The sequence below is a fragment of the Nothobranchius furzeri genome, chromosome 5 (assembly GCF_043380555.1).
Source record: "Nothobranchius furzeri strain GRZ-AD chromosome 5, NfurGRZ-RIMD1, whole genome shotgun sequence".
Taxonomy (NCBI): Eukaryota; Metazoa; Chordata; class Actinopteri; order Cyprinodontiformes; family Nothobranchiidae; genus Nothobranchius; species Nothobranchius furzeri.
In genome coordinates, this window is record NC_091745.1 from 47,378,409 (window position 1) to 47,402,907 (window position 24,499).

The 24,499-nt window shown below is 42.7% G+C and overlaps 1 protein-coding gene across 4 annotated transcripts; it reads right to left on the bottom strand.

Moving 5' to 3' along the window:
- Positions 1–971: 971 nt before the first annotated feature.
- On the bottom strand, positions 972–16,868 carry LOC139069836 (nuclear receptor coactivator 7-like). 4 transcript variants are annotated; one of them, XM_070550830.1, is made up of 8 exons: positions 16,698–16,868; positions 15,734–15,905; positions 13,512–13,673; positions 2,710–2,862; positions 2,463–2,615; positions 2,284–2,379; positions 1,999–2,072; positions 972–1,925 (listed from the first exon to the last, which is right to left on the bottom strand). In XM_070550830.1, the coding sequence occupies exons 1-8, from the start codon at positions 16,721–16,723 to the stop codon at positions 1,787–1,789; spliced, it is 975 nt and encodes a 324-aa protein (XP_070406931.1). In that variant the 5' UTR covers positions 16,724–16,868; the 3' UTR covers positions 972–1,786. The 4 variants fall into 4 exon arrangements, with proteins under 4 accessions (XP_070406931.1, XP_070406933.1, XP_070406932.1 ...); XM_070550832.1 differs by having other exon boundaries at positions 13,512–13,577; positions 16,698–16,866; XM_070550831.1 differs by having other exon boundaries at positions 16,662–16,802.
- Positions 16,869–24,499: the final 7,631 nt, after the last annotated feature.

A 24,499-nucleotide genomic window follows, 5' to 3' on the forward strand; every position in this document is an offset into this window, starting at 1 on the left:
TTTTAAGAATTTTTTTCATTCATCTTTAGGTGTGAATGAAACAAATTTCAACAAACATTTTTTGTAGCATTTAATAATTTACAAATAATTTATTACATGTCCACCTCAGTGGACAGCGTGCATTCTGAACATGAGATATGTTTGTTTGACTTACTGAAGTCCAAATGGAAGGTCTCAAAAGCAATAGTCTTCAACAGCTGTGCTTGATAGCAAAAATAAATAAATAACAACCCCCCCCCCCCCCCCCCCCGCTCTAAACGTCCGTTCCCAGCCCCATGACCCAGTCTCACTCTTTGAAATGTTCAAAAGTTGGCAGCCCTGTCCATTAGCTACCGCTAGCCGCTAGCTGCACGCATGAAATTGAAATAGCTGGCACTAGCAGGCAAAGTCCTGGATGGTACGGCTCCCATCTACCTGAATCCTCTTGTAAAGGCTTACGTCTCGGCCCGGCCGCTCTGGTCATCCAAGGATCGTCGGCTAGCAGTGCCTACACCATGCTCAGAACAATCCAGACTCTATTCATGTGTCGTTCCACAGATGTGGAATGACCTACCAAGCACTACTAGAACAGGTGCTTCCTTGTCAATTTTCAAGAAACTCCTGAAGACCCAGCTCTTCAGAGAGCATCTTCTAAACTTGCACCCTCCCTGCACCCGTCCCCCACCCTGCTGTCCACTCCTTGTTCACATCCCTTTATGATTGATTCTGCTGCCTCACTGCCACCTAGGATCAACTGAATAATGTTTGCTGTTAACCTCAAGGGCAACCTGCTGGCTTCATAATCACTTGTAAGTCGCTTTGGACAAAAGCATCTGCTAAATACGTAAACATAAACATAAACATGGATTACGCCCGCCTTGGGTTACTGGCGCTGGCGGAGGACACTGCAGGCATGTTGTGGTGACACACTGATGTAAGTTCGTTGAAAATAAAATGAGGATTAATGAAATGGGAACTCCTGAGTCAGAAAGGATTGTCAGTAATTTTTTTTTATTCAGTAGTATTACAAAACCACGATAGCAGCGCTCCAGCACGGTCTGACCAACTCAGAATTACTCCCAAAGGTGAGCACAGCCAACAACAGACCTACAACATTAGCTTGCTTGTTAGATTCTGTAAAAAGTACAAACTTTAAATATTAATTTAAAATAAACTATCAAAAATAGCTATTAAAACTGTTCTGAGCATTTATAACAGACACGCCCATCTCAGAGAAAAACACAGAAGGCAGTTTGTGGTCACCTCTACCGCCTGCCTCTCACATTACAGTCAACAGTTTATAATAAAACTACATGTAACATTAGGCCTGCCTTCACTACCTGATGCAGATTTTAGATCTAACTAAAAACCCAGACAAGGCATTAACCATAAAAGTCTCATGTAGTTTAAAAACCATGGAACAATCCCGGATATTTGTTCCACCAAAATAAAAGATAACATTTTAAATCTGCAGTTTTCAACCAGCAAAGTCCTTGGACGAACCTTGTGTCAGCGTGCTCCTCAGATCCACCAGCTACATTCTGGCTTCATGACACGGAGGCATTAATGAGCTGTCAGAAGTTCTGATCAGCAGGAACCTGAAGCTCAGGACTTGATGCAGCTACACATCTTTAACACTCACAGTTCAACCAAGCAGGAATCCCAGTCAGAGAACCAGTCCATTAAACTGTCTCCAGTAGGTGGGGTCGTCTGCAGGAGCAAACGCTCCATCGGGACCAAGCAGAGGCTTAACTGCTTCCAGTGTTCTGCTTCACGATTGGACAGCTCGTGTTCCTGGTGTCGTGGTTCAGCCTCGAACCGTCCACACCTCTACGTCTTGTACGATAAAGTCTTGATGTGTGGAAAGAGGCGGATTATTAAAAGTAGGACAGGAAAAGCTGGCTCCATGGTACAGATCAGCATCCAGCCACAGGGCAAAGCCGCCCCTAAAACACAGACATCCATGTTAACTTCCGGTCTGTGTGTGTACGACCATAACTCAGTGGGACTAAAACTCACCCTCCTGCACCGATGTGCAGAGATTCCATGTTGCCGCTCACAAAGTAGGAGTTCTCTCCGCTCCACCTGTAATGCTACAGAAAACACAAACCATGAAGAGTTCAAGTTAACCGCTGAGCTACGTTTTCAACATTCATTTTCCATAAACATCTCACCACATTTGTGGGTTTTTAGGTGACATTTTAGCGTGATGATGTTATTGTTTATGTCTATTCACAAGTTAACGTGAGGGTGTGTAGGTAAATGATTGACAAGCAGAAATCTAAAGAATGATTTGATTCTCACCTGGAAGTCCGGCTGAAAGGTGAACAGGAAGGTCTCTCCGGTGCCGTAACAATACTGACTGACTTTGAAGGGATCAGAGGAAAAAGCTCCAAACACCTGGAAGACACCAGCTTGTTAGTCTGTGTCTCTGGTGGACATCTGGTTTTAGGTCAAAGGTCTCGCAGACGTGAGACACAAACCTTGTTGTGCATGTCTCTGATGACCAGCAGCACAGGGCTGTCCAGGTCAGCCATGTTTCTGTAAAGCGTCTTCAGGCTGCTCCCATGGATGGCTGTGCTGTAGACCAGATTCCACGGATATCCTTGAGTCCGTGCCGGCATGTGAGCAGCGAGCTGTTGGAAAACAACTTTGTGATTAAACGCTGTCCCTAACATTGACTGTAAAAAGTACTTTCTCTAAAAGCAGAGGGAGTGGTGTGAAAATTACTTTTTGCAGGTGATGGTCTTGCAGCAGCTGACTCGGTTGGTTCAGAACAGGGAGCATTCCTTCATCTTCCTCCTGGTATTCCTCGTTCTCTTTCTCAGATTCCACTGAGCTACAAAAACTCAGGCGGCGCTTGGAGTCCTTCACCGTTATGATCTGGAACAGGACACAAGATGCAACAAACCGGTGAGAAAATCTGTTTCATTCTGCTTTCCAGAAGAATCTCAACCTTTGTCTGTGAAGTCTTACTTCCACGAGAAGAAAAGCAAGGAAATTATTTCTGTTTATTGTTTATTCATCTGAGGAAATGAAATAATATAAAAGATGATTTTAAATGTTAATAGTAATAATTATGCAATGAAATAAACTTTTTATTTCAAGCATCCCCGTGTTTATTAGAAGTGTTTTCGACTGACATTTAGTACACCTTTTTAAAGATATAGGACCTATATGAGCAGTTGACCTAATAAACTGTCAATTAGTTGCATGATTCTTGTTTTTTTTTTTTTTTTTAAACAATGATTTATTAAGTTTTTAGAACAACACAAATAACTACAAATCAGCACAGCCAGATACAAATAAGAAAAGGAAAAACAAATACAGGTACATGAGTTACAAATATATATATGTCTGGGTCAAAATACGTACAGCGTTTCACATTTGAAGTCAAGCGAAAGTAACGGGGGGGGGGGGGGGGGATGCAGACATTAGTCATGATGTTTAAAAGCAAAATGTGACCCCCCTTTATGTAATAACACAGCAAGGTCACGAGGTAAGTGATCAAGCAACGGCTGCCATGTCCTACAAAATGCATTACAATTGCCCTTTATGACGGCACTGAGGCGCTCCATTGGCATCACCTTAAACATTTCTCTGTACCATTGTGTAACAGTGGGAGGCTGTATCCGAATCCATTGAAACAATACACATCGCCTTGCTAAATGTAAAAGTTTACCTAACAAGAGCATCTGTACAGAAGACAGAGAGAGCCCTTCTATAGACAGACCCAGAACGAACAGCACAGGGTTCAGTGGGATCATTTGATGAAATATGGAGCGAAGCTCTATAGCAATATTTTCCCAAAATCTAAAAATTAAAGGACATTGCCATATGCAATGATAATATGTCCCCACACCCGTATTGCACTTTACACAAAGAGGAGAAATCTGAGGATGAATTTTATTTAGAAACTCTGGCGTTCGCTGGAGTCTATGTAAAATTCTGTAATGGCTTTCCTGGAGTCTGTTACAGGAAAACAATTTCTTGGCAGATCTAAAAGTTTTGGACCATGCTTCTGTACTAAGCTGAACCTTGAAGTCGGTCTCCCACCGAACCCTGGCCTTATCAGTGGTCACAGAATTCAAAGACAATAATTTCCCATAACAAAGAGAGATAAATTTCTTTTTTGTGATTATTTCCTCATTAAATTTAAGAAGAAAGCTTTCAATAGGATTTAAAACTGGCTGATTGGCTGGAAATTTAAGGGAATTTACAAAATGTCTTACTTGTAGGAACCCAAAAAAGTGTTTATGTGGTAAATTATACTTAATTTGAATTTGATTAAAGGCCATAAAACTACCCCTATCAAACAGATCGCAAATAAATCTTATATTTTTAGAGTGCCAAACATCAAATATACTAATGCCAATACCTGGGGGGAAAGCTTTATTCCTAATTAGAGGCTGCAGTGCACTAGAAAAACCTCTTCTTCCGACGTGGGCAGCAATATTATGCCAAACCTTAAGTGTAGACATCAAAATAAAATTATTTCTGACACCAAGAGGAAGGTCAGCCAGATCAATAGATAAGAGACTAAGAGGCGATAGAGGGTCACAGCACCAAGTATCCACTAGTGGCTCATCTGGGTACAAAAAGGAGTGTAACCACCCTGAAATTATTTGTGCATGGCAAGCCCAGTAATAATATAAGAAGTTAGGAAGTGCCTGCCCCCCCTCATCTGTAGGTAGTTGTAAAATCTGTATCTTAAGTCTAGATTTCTTCCCATGCCATATAAATTTAGAAAGATATCCCTCAATCTCTGAGAATGTTTTCCTGTTGATCCTGAGAGGCAACATTTGTATGGGATATAATATTCTGGGTAAAACATTCATTTTGATTAAACTTATTCTACCCATCCAAGACAGGGGGAGATCAAACCACCTATTGAGGTCATTTTTAATTGAAGCCACAATAGGCTTAAAGTTCAACTTGCACAGCTCAGTTGTATCTGCGGACACCCTGATACCTAAATATGTAAAACCTGTGGTTGACCACCTGAAAGGAAAATTAGGAGGAATGTCCCACCTCCCCCCATCACCCAGTGGCAAAGCTTCAGATTTATCATAATTTATTTTGTACCCTGAAAAAAGGCCAAATTGATTAATGATATGTGTCAGTGCAGGAATAGAGGTTTCTGGCTTAGTGAGAAAGAGCAACACGTCATCCGCGTAAAGGGAAATTCTGTATTCAGTATTTAACAAGGTTACCCCACAGATCTTAGGGTCAATTCTTACAGCCTCTGCCAGCGGCTCCAATGCTAGTGCAAACAGCAAGGGAGAAAGGGGGCATCCCTGACGCGTTCCTCTACCCAGTGGGAAAGCATCTGAAACCGAGCCGTTAACCAGTACCCTTGCGGCTGGGGCCTCATACAACAGTTTGACCCACTTGACAAACTCAGATCCCAACCCAAATCTTTCCAAAACATCAAATAGATACTCCCATTCCACCCGATCAAATGCTTTTTCAGCATCCAATGAAATTGCAAGAGCCCTATAGTTAGTGTTCTGAGAGAACTGCACAATATTTATGAGTCGACGTACATTGGAGCGGGAGTATCTATTTTTGACAAAACCCGTTTGGTCAGGCTTTATCAGAACTGGCAGAACCTCCTCCAATCGTCTAGATAAAATTTTGGACCAAATCTTGCAATCTACACCGAGTAAACTTATAGGTCTGTAAGATGTACACAGATCTGCAGGTTTATCCTTCTTTAAAATCAGGGATATATGGGCAAGGTTTAAGGTGGGTGGGAGTGTGCCCCTTTCAAGAGATTCTATATACATGTTCAATAAAGGACCCACCATGTGTTTGGCCATTTTTTTATAAAACTCTGGCCCAAACCCATCAGGGCCTGGAGCTTTTCCACTCTGTAAGGATTTGATTGCATCTAAAACCTCCTGCGTCCTAATAGGACTGCAAAGATCTAATCGACTTTCCTCTGATAGTACAGGAAGATTAACTTTATCAAGAAACGGTTTCCTAACGTCTGTAGTATTTTGACACTCAGGTGAATATAAGTCCTGATAGAACTCTTTCATTATTTTGCTGATGTACTTAGTCTCAAATTGTAAAACACCATTCTTATCTTTTAGAGAGGGTATTGCATAAGAGCCCTTTTTCCCCTGGGCAAGTCGGGCAAGTAAGCGTCCAGGTTTGTTGCCCGATTCAAATAATCTATGCTTTGCATAAAACATTGCAGTTTCTGCTTTCTGAGTTAGTAGTTGGTCCAGGGCTGATCTAACTGCATCCAATTTTTTAAGCACAGAAACAGACGAGGATTTCTTAAACTCTCTCTCCAAATTAGTAATATCGCGTTCAAGTACTAATTGTTTGGCTAAGTTGCTCTTCTTTTTCGCTGAGGTGAAAGAGATAATAGAGCCCCTGAGAAATGCCTTACCTGCCTCCCATAGAGTAGAAGCACTAACCCCTGGTGAGTCATTTGTAGAGAGAAAAAGTTCCCACTGATCTTCTAAGTATTTAACAAATTCAGGGTCACTAAGGAGAGCTGGATTTAGCCGCCAGTGTCTAGACAAAGGATCATAATAAGGTGGTAAGAACTCTATTGAGACTGATGAGTGGTCTGAGAGAGTGCATGTGTTGATCAAACAACCCCGAGTTCTGTCAAGGGCAGATCTAGAAACAAACATGTAATCAATTCTGGAAAAAGAAAAATGGGGGCGTGAGTAAAATGTAAAGTCCTTCACATGCGGATTACAAACTCTCCAGGCATCAAAAAGACCAAGATCTGAGCAGACGTCCATTGTAGCCTTTGCCATCTTTGAAGGCGGTTGACATTTTGGTGGATTATAATCAGTTTCAGGATTCAAACCGCAGTTGAAATCCCCACCAATTATTACGTGACTTGGACACACAGAGGAAGTTTTCGCCAGAAAGTTTGAGTAAAACGATCTATCAAAAGTATTTGGTGCATAAACACTTCCCAATAGAATTTGTTCCCCATATAACAGCCCAGTTATCAGAATAAATCGTCCGTCCGGATCCCTTACAATAGCATTTAGAGTGAACGGTAGATTTTTATGGATCAATATTGCAACCCCTCTACTTTTAGAGTTGAAAGAAGAAAAATAAATTTGTCCCACCCAATCACGCTTGAGTTTTAAGTGTTCAGAATCTGTGAGGTGGGTCTCTTGCAGTAATGCAATCTGCACTCTATCTTTTTTGAGTGAGGAAACTATTTTGCGTCTCTTAATAACATGGTTAATTCCCTTGACATTGAGAGTCATAATTTTAATGTTACTCACTGTATAAGATGTCAGTCATTGGACAAAAATCGTCAACCCAAAGCAAACAGAAATAACCATCATAATAAACACACTGTAAAAGATTTAACCCATGACCTGGACTGGCCGTGCTGACATGAACAAAACCATCGAAAACGAATGGCAAGGAAACCTTCACACACACAACAAATTGCATACGAATATAAGAATTAGGATAGACGTCAAAATATCACAAAACAAACACACACACACACACACACACACACACACACACACACACACACACACACACACACAAAAGGAAATCAAGAACGAAAGAGCCACCCACTGGGTGGTATTACAAGACCAGTGTAGCCAAAAGAAGTTTCACTCCACGGGGGGAAAAACAAAACAGAACCCCACCCCCGCTTCCCAAACCTGAATAAGATCAGGTTACTGTCAGTTGTGGAAAAAAAAAAAAAGAGAAAAACTGAAGACTGAGTAAACAATTAATACTTTATACTAGATATTGGCCCTAAAGCCATTTTAGGAACAAAAGACGAACAAACCTCTATTTTCCCTTTAAACTGTCTCTCTTCCCTCAGGCTGCATTAAACATATTGGACTTACGCATCCTGCGGCATGCTGAATCCATGCCATGTTCCAAGTTAAATCCAACAGTGCCACAGTTTGTACAGGACAAGTATCAGTTGTCTTTTAATCCAGTGCATTGATGAAACTTTGTGCATCTTTAGGCGAATCAAACTTATGCTCAGTGCCATTATGATTCAACACGAGCGTCGCTGGGTAGCGCATTCTAAAGCGAATGCCCTTGTCAATCAACGCACGACAAGAAGCATTAAATCCCCGTCGTTTCTCACGGATCGCGTAGGAAAAGTCCTGGTGTATAAAGATCCGCTGTCCCTCGTAGTGAAGTTCTGGCGCCGCTCTCGCTGCTGCCATGATCCGCTGTTTGTCTCTGGAGTTATGGAGCTTAATAATCACCGGCCTGGGGCGAGTACCCCGCGGGCCGAGGCCCCGGTGTGCACTATCAATTTTAATGCGGGCTTTACCCGTGGAGCTGTTGCCCAGTCCAAGCGTAGCAGGTAGCCAGGTTTCAAAAAACTGAGCAGGACTCTCACCCTCCGCGCCTTCTTTCAGATTAATAATGCGGATGTTGTCGTGCCTGCTGCGGTTCTCTAAGTCATCCAAGCTTTTTGCCATGATCTTAATCTTCCCCTCAGCTTCAACCAGTCTTCCCGCGAGGTCATTCACCCCATCTTCCACATCAGAGATTCTCTGCTCTGCCTCCGTGACGCGCTTGGAGACACTTTCCAGCGAGCACGAAATTTTCTCCAGCGTCCCGGACAGTGTAGACAGTTTTTGATCAATTACCTCACTGATGCTTTTAGTCACCTCACGGATGAGAGCTGCGGTGTCCACCGGGGGCGAGGGCTGGTCGCCCATTGCTACTAGCATGTCCGTTTGGCTAGCACTGTTGTTCATCATGGCGGCCGTCGTCTTTCGAGTCTGTATCTTCGTCTGTTTCGACATTACTTGTCATCCAAAAAGCGTAATTATGGCTGTTGCGTATTCCTATAACTCTCAGTCAATATTTTAGATAAAAATATAGACAGTATCGCGCATAACACTGTAAAAAATACAGGTGGGAGCGGGAGCACAGTGAAAACACGTCTTCTAGCCAACCATCTTCACCGGCCCACTCGCATGATTCTTGTTTAATCCCACAAACGGTTTTGTTGAATTCCAACTCTTTCTGGAGGCTTGAATGATTGTAGCTCACCATCAAACACCGGCACATTAAGTCCTCACCTGCACATACGGCTCCACACAGTCACTGGCTACAAAAAGCACTCTTATTTTCTTCTGGATTTTCCTCATAGCTCCTGGTTTGGAGGCTACCTTCAGCTCTCTGCTGCTCCACATGTCTGCTCTCTAAAGACATGGTCCACCTCTCATACACTCAGAGATGCTTTCACTTTCGTTGATCGGGAAGTCGAGCACATGGCTGCTCAGTTGGCTCTTCTACAGTTTCCTATGTGGCTCAACTCTGAAGTTAACCTTAGTTCCAGGACACAGCAGCAGGAGGAAGGATGCCCATATATGGTGCAGTGCGTTTCTCATAATAGTAGGAATGAGCTCCAGGATATTTGCTGTCTTCACTGCAAGCATGGACATAGTTTTAACTTTAGGAGTACTTTACAGTAAGTATACAAAATTTAGCATAAAACTGCCTAGAGGTTCTTTTATGCAATGCCAGGAATGCAGAACTGTCAAGTACACAGGTGGCAGGAATGGCCAATCACATGTTAGCAAGATCAGCAGAGCCAATAGATAAGCTTATGCATGGTTCTAAGGGAAGCAGGCTTCAGCACAAGCTGTTGTTTTCTGCTTGGTCCTAGAGCTCAACAAGTGTCTGTTTAATGTAGTGTAATATTGTTTTGGGATGGTAGAAACTGCAGGGGACAAAAAATGACCATGGGGGGTCTTGTCCCCCCCAAAAAACTACATCCATGACTGCAAAGGGACTAAGTACTTAAGAAAGTGTGACAGCATCTTTTGTATATTCCTTATGTGTATTTCTTTTGCTTGCATTTTTTTGACACGTGAAATGTTTTTTTCTTTTTACCTTGCTGAGAGTTTTGACCACCCCTGCTGTCTTCATCAGAGCTAGCCACTAATGGCGGGCATCACATCCTTCTCTGTTTATCATTGGGCAACAAAACGGTTTCGCCCTCTGCTCCTCACTCTGTCCTCACCGATGACACAGTCCCATGATCTAATGTGTACACCCCATCGTCTCTATGCCCGGTTCTGTGCCCACGTCTCCTTATTTCTATGGATTCCTTAATCCATCTTTTATATCTATGTTTGTGTGTTTATGATCCTTGTGTTGTCTTTGGCAATAAACAAAGGAAAACAACACACAACAACAGAAAGAAAAGAACACCCAAAACAAATAACTAGAAATCCAGAAAGACAAGAACCAAAACCAGTGATAACCCTACCATGCATCAAATGCATATCAGAAAAAAAAATAGCAACAACAAAACCACATGCAACAGTTAGAAACAGACTAGCACACCCAAATGACAAGATATCAGCAGGACATGAGTGGAGTCGTGTAGGAATCCCGTGCAAACTCCGCAATAAAACATACATAGGAGAAACCGGACACCAACTCAACACACCAACAATGGAAATTAGAAAGGAGTGGGAGAAAGAAACAAGTCGAAGACACACAAGAGCAGCAAAACAAGAAGCAGAAAGCACAATAAAGAAGTCAGCCGTAACAGATCACTGCACAAGAGGAAACCATATAATGGACTGGGACAACACAAGGATCAGAAACACCGAACAGCAGATATATAAAAGATGCATAAAATGATCTGTAGAAATAAGGAGATGTGGGCATGGAACCATGAACAGAGACCATGAGGTGTAGTACAAATTAGATCGTGGGACTGTGTCTTCGGTGAGGAGAGTGCGGGCAGCAGAGGGTGGCACCGTCCTCTGCTGCCCGCAGATAAACGGAGAAGGAATTGATGGCGACCATCAGCGGCTAGCTCTGATGAAGACTGCAGGATGGCTGCTTATACTGAGCCAGGATCCTCTGGATGTTTCTTCCTGTTAAAAGGGAGTTTTCCTCTCCACTGTCGCTGCATGCTTGCTTAGTATGAGGATTGCTGTAAAGACTCCGACACAAGTCAGTGACTCGATGCAACCTGCTGGGTTCCTTATATAGGAAACTTTTTACTGATTGGCTTAATGAACTGGGGTCTCATTTATCAAACATTGCGTAGAATACTTACTAAAACCGTACTTAAGCTCAGCAAAAAAATTTACTCTCGCCAAGTAGGTTTGTGATCTATCAAACATGGAGTACGCACAGCTGCACGCAATCTCCGCTTCATGAATCGGAGACTAACGAGAATGTTTCTCAGCTGCTTTTTAGTCACATCCCGCCCTCACCACGCTCACTTACTGCCATAAATAGTCAATGCAAAGTGCCTTGTGGATCTCATGCATATACATAAGCCGGCTTGTTGCAGCATTTCGATCACGACCGCAGATCAAGGAAGCGCTATTTCACAAGCAGAAATTCAGGTACTTATGGGTGAGGTGGAGAAATTAAAGGAAGTGCTTTTGAAAAACAAACAAGAGAAAATCCGGAGTGGAACAGCATTGCTGAATCCGTCAGTGCTGATTTCTTCGGAGAGATCTGTGACGGTGTGTGTGCGAGCATGTGTGTGTCTGCGCGCGCGTGCATGTGAGTGTGGGGGGTCTTGTTCTGTGTGAAAACGAAGCAGTACAAGTGATAATGCTTCAGGATTTCATGATTTTATCCTTCTCAGCAGCAGCACTGCAGGTGCTCTCCATGTCCAAAATGTGCGCAAGCCAGGTTCTTAGTCAACTTAAAGTTGCACACATTTTTCCGCTAAGTTTTCTTTCATAAATCCCAAAGTTTGCGTGGAAAGTTGCTTACGCAGTTTTCCGACCCCGTTTTGTGCGCAAGCAAGCTTGTTAAATGAGGCCCCTGACCTGTATTGGAATGTTTACTTTGTGAAGTGCCTTGAGACAACTCTGGTCGTGATTTGGTGCTACATAAATAAACTTGAATTGAATATAATCCATCTTGATATTTCAGAGAGACAGGCTGAGGTTCGTGCAGAGACTGTGAGGTCGTCCAGCAGGAATGACAGATAGGGCTGGGTGTCAGCGGCATAGCAGTGGTAGGAGAAGCCATGTGATTGAATGATCTCACCCAGTGAGGTGGTGTATATGGCAAAGAGAAGATGTCCTAGTACAGAGCCCTGGGGAACTCCTATGGCAAGATGTTGCCAAGATACACTGAATGTTCGTCCTGTCAGGTACGATTCAAACCAGAGGTGTGCTTTTCCTGTGATGCCCATGCTAGAGAATATGGACAAAGGGAGGATGTGCTCCTAATTGCAAACAGCTGTTAATGCACTAGCTGACTGCATTGGTTGAGACCTAAGTACCTGATGAGTGGTTTCAGGGAGGAGAGAAACTGCTTGTTTACAGCCCCTAATTGCTCTTATTGTTTTCAGGTGGCCTAACGCAGCTACTAGACAACAGGGTTACCCACAGATGGTTTCCCTCCTCTTTCACAACAGCAGAGAGTAAAAAGCAAAAATATTAAAAAGAAAACATACATTAGCAGACATTTAAGGCCCTTCCGTGCAATTCAAGTCTGTTTGAGAGTGCTGCAGTGAGTTTTAAAGTTTTTGCCTCGAGAGGACAGCCCACCTAAGGTACCTGATGAGTTGTTTCAGGGTTTGGTTAGAGAAGAAAGCTGACCTAGAGGGTCTCTTACTTTGGGAACCAGCTTGTCTGTGGCTCAGATGAGGATCTCAGCTTCAGTCAGCTATAGAAAGTTCCCACCATCCAGGTTTTAATAGAGTCTAAGCAGATGTGGAACAACTGCAGCTTAGACATCTCATGGGGCTTAAAGGAGATGTACAGTTGGATGTCATCTGCATAAAGATGGTAGGAGATTCCTTTGAAGGAGCTCAGGATGTCCTGAAGAGGAAGCAGATAGAGGAGGAAGAGCAGAGGCCCCAGCACAGAACTTGTGGGGCACCATGGGTGAGAGAGGTGGTGGAGGACCTAAACTTGGAGACGGCCACAGAAAAGGAGCGCTCAGAGAGATAAGAGAACCACTCCAGAGCAGATCCTGATAGGCCTACCCAGTCTCTCAGCCTCTCCAGTAGCAGGTGATGGTCAACAGTGTCAAAGGCTGCAGTCAGGTCCAGCAGGACCAGAACAGAACAGTCCCCTGCATCACTGTGAGTCAGAATGTCATTAGAGACCCTAAGAAGAGCTGTTTCAGTAGAATGAGCTCTACGAAAACCTGACTGGAAACTATCATACATGTTATGTTCATCAAGAGCAGCAGCGAGTTGTTTAGCCACAACCTTTTCCAAGATCTTGGAGATGAATGGAAGTTTAGAGATGGGTCTGAAGCTGCTGTGGAGAGAGGGGTCAAGACCCGGTTTTTAAGAAGCGGGTGGATTACAGCATTCTTAAAGTAAGCAGGGACCTGACCAGAAACGAGGGAAGCATTAATTATAGAGAGCACGCTGGTACTGATGGACTGAAAAGCACTTTTAAACAAAGATGAGGGTAAGATGTCGAGGGGGCATGCAGAGGTCTTCATAGAGTTAACTAGTTTGGTTACCTCAGGCAAAGAAACAGGAGCAAAGCTATCTAGGATGATGAGAGAGGCAGAGATCAGGCTGAGGGAGAGATGCTAGAACTGACCTTACTGACTTTGTCCACAATCCAGAAAGACAGAAAGTTTTCAGTCTGCAACAGAGTGGATGGAGGCTGTAGGAGAGGCAGGAGAGACGATACTGCTGATGGTGTTAAACAGCACCTTGGGGTTCCCTTTGCTCTGGGACACCAGGTTGGAAAAATAGGCAACTACAAAAAAGTGTCACAGCCACTAATTACTGATGCAACTTACATGCATGAACACACTCCCAAGTCTGACAGACACGCACACACACCACCTTGGATTCAGTTCTCTCTCTCGTTCCCTGAAACTCCTCCCCACCCTGGAACAGTGGAGACTGGAGTGTGTGGAATGTAGCTTCAACCCCTCCTCCCTCGATGTCACTCCCCTTTCTCCTTTCCCAGGAGTGGCTGCTCTATAGAGCTCCGGACCCCACGTGACTCTCAGTTAGTAGACGCCATTTTGGCATGCAAAAAAGGTAAACAAACACGGATGTAACCATGAACATGAACGGGATCCGCTTGGATTTTACTTCGTCGGAGTTTACTTCGCACTTTAAAACAGAAGAAATCGTTTTATATAGTCAGAAATTAAATAGACTAAACATCTCCGACCCTTACCGTGCCCCTGGGATACTTTTTAAAAACGCCAGAAGCTGTCGGAGCAGACTTCATACCGGCACAACACCGGACCTGGCCGGGGGAACCCCTTGGGATTCCCCCGGCCGATTCCCCCCAGCCGGAGGAGCTGGGGAGAAGGTCTGGGACTCCCGACTCTACTGCCCGCTCCGACGCCAGGGAGCGGGCTTCTTACCGGCACAACACCGGACCTAACCGGGGAACCCCTTGGGATTTACCCGGAGGAGCTGGCTCCGGCGGCTGGGGAGAGGGAAGTCACGCTACTGCCCCCGCAACCCGACTCCGGATAGGCGGATGAAAATGGATGGATGGACGGACAAATAACAGATTTACACGTAAGTAGTCTCGGTGAGACAGATAATAGCAATCCAAAGAGCTTTTTATGTGTGATCTGACAATTGATCAACCATTGCTTAAAAATTAAATACAGCTTAGCCGGTTAACTGCTGTGATCATAAAAAACGTAAAGGCAGCACGCAGAACTCACGAGGCAACGTTTTACGTGATGTTTACTTGCTGCTATGAGTAATAAGACAGAAAAAGCCACGCCAAAATAAGTTTAGGAAGCCCACTAAGAATCGTAATAAAAGCATTTAAAATAAATACCATATACAGTTGAGGAAACGTTGTTTAAGTACCTGATATGAAGCGGTCGCTGCATAAGCGAAAACCTTTACTCTCGGGATCGCACAGCTTCATTTCAGCCCGGTCACTTTCGCATTTTATTACAATGATCCAACGTTTGCGGCGCTCCGGATCTTGGGGAATCCTGTAGATGGCTCATTCCTTATGTCGTCCGTGTCTGTTCTGCATCCTGGGGCACAACAGGAATCTACCATCTTTCCCGTTTGATTGAGTTTTCTGACAATAACAAATAGTCCAGCTGCCGGCTTCTGCATGCCAATATGGCGCCGTTTCGATTTGAACTGTTGCATGCCGGGAGAAGTGACGTCAACTCCCGGAGCTCTATAGTCTGCCTGAACATGCTTTGTCTGCATGTGGGCGGGGGTGTCTTCTTGGTCGGGCTGTGGTGTGAAGTCAAATTTTGTTGTACCGGGATGCTGGTTCAATGACAATAATGTTGATTATGATTTAGATTTTTAATATGGTAAATGGTCTGTATATGTACAGCCTCTTGTTAGGGCTCTACAACCCCCCAAGGCCCTTCACAACACAATCAGTCATTCACACGCTGGTGGGGTTGAGCTATGATGTAGCCACAGCTGCACGGGGGCGTGCTGACAGAGGCAAGTCTTTGACAATACTAAATAAAAAATTGCAGTTTGATGTACTTCATAATAAAACTGTCAATTTGAAAATGAACAAATATAGGTTTACTTGTTTGTCTAAAACAGTAGTTCTGATCAATGGTTTTTATGATTTACGCATATTTTTCATCACTTTCCACCAGTTTCTTTTAGAATTGGTTAAATTTGTTCTTCACACTTTTCTGTTTTAGACAGCAGAAACATGCAACCCTGTACAGTAACTGGCAAAACTATGCTTTAGTTGTAAAATAGTACTCTGTGTTTTTAACAACTGGAGACTGTTTTGAGCTTGCGTTCCAAACCAAATCAGCTGTAGTCATGGTACTAGTGTTCAGTGCTTACCTTCCAGTTTTTTGCAGCTTTGGGTTGGTTTGCTGGATCCATGTCTTTGTCTACCAGATAACCGCTGAGATCTTTCTTTTTCTTGTGATTACAAGACTTGCAGTGTTTTTTCTTGCTTTTACCGTACATGTTAGGTGACCATTCTACAAAGAAGGCGAAGAGATGGTCAACCCTGCAGAGAAACAGGCAAAGAACAACAATTAGCATCACACAAAACAAGCATAATTGTATTTCTTCTCAATCTCCAAACTTGATTGAAACTGAAAAAAATAGGGTGATATTTCTGAAAATTTACAAAACTGAGTTTTCCGTTTTGCAAATGAACTCATCACATAATGATGCCAAACACACTTGCCATTACCAAGGAGTATTAACAGAACGGACGAAATCCAAACACAGGACAATTAGTTATCATAATTCTTTTCTCTGAATACAAAGAATGTGACAACAAGAATCCTCTGTGACATGTCGGGAAGCTACCTGTGCACGGGAAAGTGCAAGATGTTAGAAACGTTAGTCATGAAGGCTGAATCATGAGCATGAGTGGACATTTATGAACTCCTAATTAAAGATTTTCATGGTTTCATTGCTTCACTTTCCAGAGATCTGCATAAACAATCACTAGCAGACAAGTTTTTTATATCTTTTCTCTTCATCCAAGTTAAATCTCAGTGATCTCCAGAGTTGCACAACAGCAGACATATTTTCCATTTAATAAAAATCACCCTTTGCATCATTTGCACATATCCTATTTGCAGTTCTCATTACCTAAATACCTCTTCATACATTGGCTGGTGTTGATGCCCTCACATGCATAAATTAGACTCAACTCAAACAAAGCTGTGTTTACCTTCTGGTACATAAAAGCATTAAATGCTCATCTGAACGGATTTACTTACAATCATGTCTGTATAAAAACCCAACTCACATTATTTAAACCTGCCATGATGATCGCTTTACTTACTCTCCAACGCTGTAGGCGACTCCCATGACTGACTGAAGATCAAAATGTTGATGCTAAAACTTAATTATGACCTTACAGGCTCAGTGCTGATGAAAGATTTCCCACTCAGAGACTACCATCCCTGTATTTATGAGAGCGGATCAATCGCTGAGATAAGCCTCTCTGATCAATAGCCCTCCCTCTCTCAGCTGAAAGCTCCACACGGCCCGCACGTATTCTTCAGCTCATGTGGAGCAGTTTGACAGCTAAAACTGGTCAATTATTAACTTGACCTGCTCTGGGTCTCTGTCCTCCAGTTTGGATCCTGCAGTAATTGTGTCAAACTAAAGGCTGAGCGACAGAAAAAAGGTGACTAGGCAGAAAGATGAAGGTCTGGAAGTGTGTCAGGTCCTTTTTACTGGGAGGTTCAGTCTCACGGGTCGTCTGCTGGAGCTCATCGTCCCATCAGACTTGATTCTCTTTCATTGATTGAACTTTTCCTGAGCAGGAGTTTGTTGGTCTATTGCTTCAAAGTAAAGTGTTGGGAAACACAAATGGAATAGTTAGTAATGTCAACAATTGGGAGAAAAACATGTTGGTTTAGGAGTTTTTTAAACTATAACAAAGAAGGCCCTATGTGCGATTTTTGACTGCTGCAGTAAAATTAGCATAAAATGTTAATTGATGATGATGATGATGATGATGAAGATGATGATGAAGAAGATGCTGATGATGGTAAGAATGATGAAGAGGATGGAGACGAATATGATGAAGATGACGATGATGATGATGATGGTAAGAATGAAGAAGAAGAAGAAGATGATGATGATGATGGTTGTTAACTATGATGATGAAGAAAATAATGGCAAGCATGATGAAAATGAAGATGATGATGATGATTGTTAATTATGATTATGATTATTATGATGATGATGATGATGATGGTAAGAATGAAGAAGAAGATGATGATGATGATGATGATGATGGTTGTTAACTATGATGATGAAGAAAATAATGGCAAGCATGATGAAAATGAAGATGATGATGATGATGATTGTTAATTATGATGATGATGATGATGGTGGTGGTGGTAAGAATGATGAACATGATGAACATGATGATAAACATGATGATGATGATGATGAACATGATGAACATGATGATGATGATGATGAACATGGTGAACATGATGATGATTATGATGATAATAATGAAAATGATGATGATGATGATGATGATGATGATGAACATGATGATGATTATGATGATAATGATGAAGATGAAAATGATGATGATGATTGTGATGATGATGATGGTAAGAATGATGAAGATGATGACGAATATGATGATAATGAAGAAGAAGATGAAAATGATGATGATGATTGTTAATTATCATGAAGACGATGATGATGGTAAGAATGATGAAGATGATGAACATGATGATGATGATGATGATGAAGAACATGATGATGATTATGATGATAATGATGAAGATGAAAATTATGATGATGATGATGATAATGATGATGTTGATGGTAAGAATGATGAAGATGATGACGAATATGATGATAATGAAGAAAAAGAAGATAATGATGATGATGATGATGATGATTGTTAAATATGATGAAGATGATGATGATCGTAAGAATGATGAAGATGATGAACATGATGATGATGATAAGTGGGCACATGGATCAATACATGAGCACAGCACAGAAGGGCATCAGCAGAGTTACCAGAGGATTCACACACCCGCTGCTGGTAGACCGAACAGTTACCCAAAACTGCAACGCCCGACACACCAACCTGTGTACGGCATCGACATATACATACACATACGGTGTACGGCCTGGGTTGATTACAAGAAAGCCAACGACCCAATGCTGCATTCATGGATCATTCGATGCTTGGAGATGTACAACATCCCCTTTCCCCACTGCTGTTCTGTATAGGTCTGATCCCCCTTGGCCAAATAATCAACAAGACTGGTTATGGATACCGACTCAAGAAGGGAATCACAACCAGCCACCTCCTCTACATGGATAACATAAAGCTGTACGCCAAGAATGAGTGAGACATCGACTCACTGATCCACACCACCAGCATCTACAGCTTTGATATCAGAATGCCATTCAGACTTGAGAAGTGTGGTCAGATGGAGACAAAGAAAGGGAAGATCCTCCACACAGAAGGGGTCTCACTCTCAGAAGAAACAATAGCAGACATTGAGCACAGTGGACACACCCTGGTGTGTGTGAAACTTGTTCTCTGCATTTGTCCCGTCCCCGGGGAGCAGTGAGCTGCAGACACAGCTGGGCTCTGGCACTTTTTGGTGGTTTAGATGGCTATAACCTGTTCGTGTCTGGACACGTGGGGCAGATACTTTACTTTGTTAATCTGTTATGAGACCTTGGCTCGGACAAACTCTCTCTGTGGCTGTTAGCCACTGCCTCTGGCGTATTTTACATTACTGACCTTCTTTTGTCTACTCATGCAGCCTACAGCTCTATGTGTTTACTATGATGATTAATTTCATTTTGCTGCAATTTAGCTCAATTTATTGACAGCTGACAGATAACACCAAAGGTGGGCATTGGTGTTGCATCGTCTTCTTGCCCCCCCCCCCCCCCAGCCAGAAGCTGCTAGCAGGACCTTGAGCATGTGACATCACACGTCAAAGGGTCTGTGTTAAATGAGTAACTAGTGACCTGCGACCTACATTGTGTTGAGTGAAACAGTTGTCATGTGAGAAGGTACGCGGTGAATATCCTATTAATCCATACATGAACTAGTTATGTGCATCCAAACTTTACTGATTTGTTCCATTTTGTGGATCCAGCTCATTGATATGTTTTCTGTTTCTATACATAAAATGCTAATTTTTCACACGATAACCAATAACCGCATCTAAATACCTGTGTGTGTTTAACAGAGGACACATTGAAAGGACTTTTATTATTTGCCACATCTTAACTTAATTTTAATACGATCAGCTTAAGCCCTGACAGTTTAACTCAGAAGAGAAAACTGTGGTAAAAGTTTAGCCAAGCGTCAGTATCAGTGATCTGACCAAACTTCTGAATGCATCCAAATCATCTAAACATACAGCAAGTCTTCTTTCGATGGTTCCTTTCTCAATGGAATTTTAAATCAAATTAATAGTTTTAGAAACTTTCTGTAAATAATAATAGGAAAACATTTTATACCGGTCAACTGTTTTAGAGCTAAGGTTTCAGCACTCAGACTTGTGATGTCAAAGAGAAGACGGTTCAAGGCAGAATTTTATGGAGTAGTTAAGGGCAGCCAGTGACTTACCTGCGACGCACAGGTAACCTTAACTGTTTACCTGCAAAGTAAAAAAACAAATCAACTTATTTTCTTCTTGAAGTTGTTTCCTCCTTAATCCAAATAGTCTTTAGGTCTAAAAAGGGGTTGGGCACTCCAGCTGTAAAAGGGTTAATGTGTTCATGATGAAAGGGTCATTTGTAGTCACATGATTCGCTGTAACACCCATCCATCATGTGAGTAATTCAAACCATTGTCACTTGTGAGTTGTTTTCCAAATAAACCAACTAGTGAAGAGTTTCAGTCTCATCTCAAGGTGTGAATGATTGTGAAACTTCCTTGGTGAAGGTCAGAGCTACATCATAACACCTGGATAAGTGTTGAAGAGTGGCTTGTTTGACCGGAGCCATCTATCTGATCAAATGTTCATGTCTTCACCAGAGAGTCCCTCATCCCTTTAAGAGATATATCACACAACGCTCATACGTTCCATGGCATGCACCAAAATGCATCCAGTGTTAATCAAACCATAGGAAAATTAAAGTTTTATAGGTGAGAGCGCACTGCTGCCAACCGTGCAATACCAGCGCACCTGCAAAAAAAGGCACATCACCACATTTCTGCTGGATTCTACTGTGATGTTTTAAAACTGCAGCTTTGACTTGTGGTGTACGTCAGGGCTCTATTCTTGGACCCCTTTTATTTAATTTATATATTTTGCCCCGGGTGACATTTTAAAAAATAAACACTACGTTGACTACCATTTATATGCAGACGATTGCCAATTATGTGCCTCTGTGAAGCCTAGTGAGTCCTTACAGCCCCTCGTTGAATGCATCAATGATGTGAAGAGCTGGCTGTCTGAAAACTTTCTTTTGCTGAATGATGCCAAGACAGAGGCTTTCATTTTCAGCCCTAAGACTTCTCCAAGCCCTCAACAGACCCTTCCTTTTATTTCAAGTGGGTTTAAAACCTGTGTCTCAAATTTGGGGGTCGTGATGGATGCTAACCTAAAAATGGACATTCATGTCAACCAGGTAGCTAAGGCCTGTTTTTACCACTATAGGCGTCTCTCTAAAGTTAAGCCCATTTTAAAAAGGCGTTGTCTCCATTCAGTTGTCCATGCCTTCATTACCTCCCGTCTCGACTACTCTAATTCAGTACTATATGGTATCTCCACCTCCACTTCACTGACCTTGAACATGAACAAAACAAAGGAGATGATTTTAGACTTCAGAAGAAACAGGGTGGAGTCAAACACTGTTTCCATCATGGGAGAAGAAGTGGAGGTGGTTGAGGAATACAAACACCTTGGAGTTCACCTGGACAACAGACTGGACTGGAGAAAGAACAGCGAAGCCATTTACAAGAAGGGACACAGCAGACTGCACTTCTTGAGGACGCTTAGGTCCTTCAATGTCTGTAGCAAGATGCTGCAGATCTTCTACACGTCTGTTGTTGACAGTGTAATCTCTTCAGCCATCGTCTGTTGGGGTAGTAGCATCAGAAGCAGGGACCTGAAAAGGCTCAACAGCCTAATAAAAAAGGGTTCTGTTCTGGGGACGACTGTGGAACCACTGGAGGAGATAATGCAAAGAAGGATTCTCCAGAGAATCAAGAAAATTATGGACAACCCTGAGCATTCTCTTCACAAGACTGTCCGACAACGGAAGAGTGTCTTCAGTCAGAGGCTTCTTCAGTTTTGCTGCAATACTGACCGCTACTGGAGATCCTGCCTGCCAACAGCCACTGTAATATACAACAACTCTTTGATGACTTCATTATTATTATCATTCTGAGCTAATACAGCAATCAATTTCCCTCTGGGATTAATAAAGTATTTTTGAATTGAATTGAATTGAATTCCACCACTTAAGCATGCCCCCTCTGCAGATCTCTGTGTCCCAAGGGCACTGGAGGGTTTTCAACCATTAACTCTTTCAGAGCTTGAGGATCTGGTCATTTGACTTAAACCAACAGGGGCGGTACCTGATGTTCTCCTGGCAAGGCTACTGACAGAAGTTTTTCCTGTAGTGGGTGACCATGTACTGCAAATTGTAAATAGCAGCTTGCTATCTGGAGATGTCCCTATAAAGCAGGTGGTGGTACAACCCCTGCTTAAGAAATCAGGATTGGACCCAACAATCTTGTCTAATTTCAGACCTGTATCTACACTCCCTTTCATCTCAAAAATCATAGAGAGGGCTGTGTTTATCCAACTGATGTCTTCTCTACAAGAATGGGGAATTGGAGAAGTATTTCAGTTTGGGTTCAAACCCTTTCATAGCACTGAATCTGCATTGCTGAAGGTCCTTGACGACATTTTATTGGCTAATGATTCCGGTGATGCTGTGGTTCTGGTGTTCTTGGACTTGACATCAGCCTTTGATACCATTGATCATAGCATCCTAATAAACCGGCTGGAGCGGTTTGTGGGCATTACGGGCCAGGCACTTAAGTGGAAAAGATCATACTTGACAGGGAGGAGTTTTTGTGTGAGGTTGGGGGACTGTTCCTCTGACCTGGCTGAGCTGCCAGGGATCGATTTTGGCCCCACTATTTTTCTCCCTATATCTCCTACCCCTGGGTGACCTATTCCGCAAGCATGACGTGTCATTCCATCTATATGCTGACAATTGCCAGGTAATTTTTCCAATTAGGCGTGGTGGTTTATGCACCATTCAACCTTTGTTGGACTGCCTAGAGGACATCAAGCTATGGTTGGCTCAGAACTACTTGTGTTTCAACAAAAACAAGACTGAAGTAATTCTGTTTACTCCACCAAAGGTACCCAAGGGCTTGATTTTTCCACACTGGCACCGCATCAGAAGACGCTGGCCACTAACCTAGGGGTAAAGTTGGATGCAGAGCTCAGATTTGAGGCTCAAGTGAACGGAATCGTGAGATCTTGCTTCTTTCTTCTACGCCGTATAGCGAAAATTAAGCCATTTCTGTCACATAGTCATTTGGAAACTGTGATCCATGCCTTTGTTACCTGCAGGCTGGATTATTGCAACTCGCTATATGCAGGGCTTCGGCAAGCTCCAATAGCACGCCTCCAGGCGGTTCAGAACTCGGCTTCTCGGTTGTTAACATCTACCAGGAGGTCTGAACATGTTAAACCAGTCCTATTGGCTCCCTGTCTCCTATCGCATCAGGTTTAAGGTAATCCTGTTTGTGTTTAAGGCGTTAAACTCAGGGGCACCTAAATACCTTTCTGACATCATCCACCGACATGTCCCGGTGCGTTCCCTTGGGTCAGCTGACCAGAGACTATTAACTGTGCCCAGGTACAGCCTGAAGTCTCGTGGGAGATGTGCCTTTTCAGTGCTCGGACCAAGTCTTTGGAATGAGCTACCAGCCGATGTAAAGCAGGCCAAATCACTGGAGACATTTAAAAGCCGACTAAAAACACATCTGTTCTCGTTGGCGTTTGGACATTGACATTGGAATTGTGTGGGCAGCATCACTTTGAATGTGTCTGGATCTGATTCTGGAAAGAGGACTGATATGGATTGCGAACTTGTACTCGGGATTTCTTATTGTATTTTAAATGGTTATATGTCTGTTTTATTGTTGTGCTTGTTATTGGTGTACATCATGCTTGTTATTGGTGTACAGCACTTAGTTTGTCTGTTTTGGGCATGTGAAAGTGCTTTATAAATAAAGTTGATTTGATTTGATTTGATTTTTGATCAGCACTTTGGTCGGCTCTCAAGCCGTGCTTAAATGTGCTATACAAATAAACTTGGAATGGTATGGTATGTTTTAAAACGGAACCTTTCTCATTTATAGGATGCACAACACTCACATAATCTATCTTCATGTCTCGCTTCTGCAACTCACCTCACTTGCCCTTCCTACTATAGCCCGCATGCATAAACATGCAGTAAACGTAAAGAATTAGACCAACACGGTTAAAGTGTATGAAATTTGGCTAGAATGATTTTACCCTGATTAACAGATTAACTTGACACACCTAACTGTGTACTCTGTAACCAGAGATGGGGAATTGTGGCAATAACAAGTCATCTCCATGCCATGTTTTTCTTCTGCTCAGCAACTAAACCGGGTGATTTCAGTCAACCTGGTTCAGTTGCTGAGCAGAACATGGAGATGACTTGCTGATGCCACAATTCCCCATTTCTACCCGTGCCTCAACTACAACTTCATCACACCACCAATGGTTTGCTAAAGTAGAGGGAACTTTTAGTGTAGAGCTATTTAGTTGGTGTTTTAACTCCTTGCTGAATAAAACCAGGTGTGATGGAGCTTCAGCACACCTATTCTTCTGATTCTGGACCCAGACACTTATGTTTGGTTGAACGGAGCTTATAAAGAAGCCTTAAGTGTACAGGTATGTAGTTGTCTCTATTGAACAGGTGTGGAGCTGACGTGCTGAACTGGTAATTCAGCCATTGAATCACGTGTGTTGGAGCAGGGACACAGCTGAAACATGCTGGAGAGGGTTGTCTTGGGTCAGGGTTAAAGTCCAAGAGAGTTCTCCAGAATGAGACTTGATGCAATAATTGGAGGTG

What these genes read in the sequence shown, in the direction of transcription:
- LOC139069836 (XM_070550830.1), bottom strand. Translation starts at nt 16,723, where the DNA reads ATGGGAGTCGCCTACAGCGTTGGAGA. An exon ending in TTGTGGACAAAGTCAGTAAG is followed by an intron (nt 2,863 to 13,511) that starts GTCAGTTCTAGC and finishes GTCCTGTTCCAG; the next exon opens with ATCATAACGGTGAAGGACTC. An exon ending in TCAGAGACATGCACAACAAG is followed by an intron (nt 2,380 to 2,462) that starts GTTTGTGTCTCA and finishes GGTGTCTTCCAG; the next exon opens with GTGTTTGGAGCTTTTTCCTC.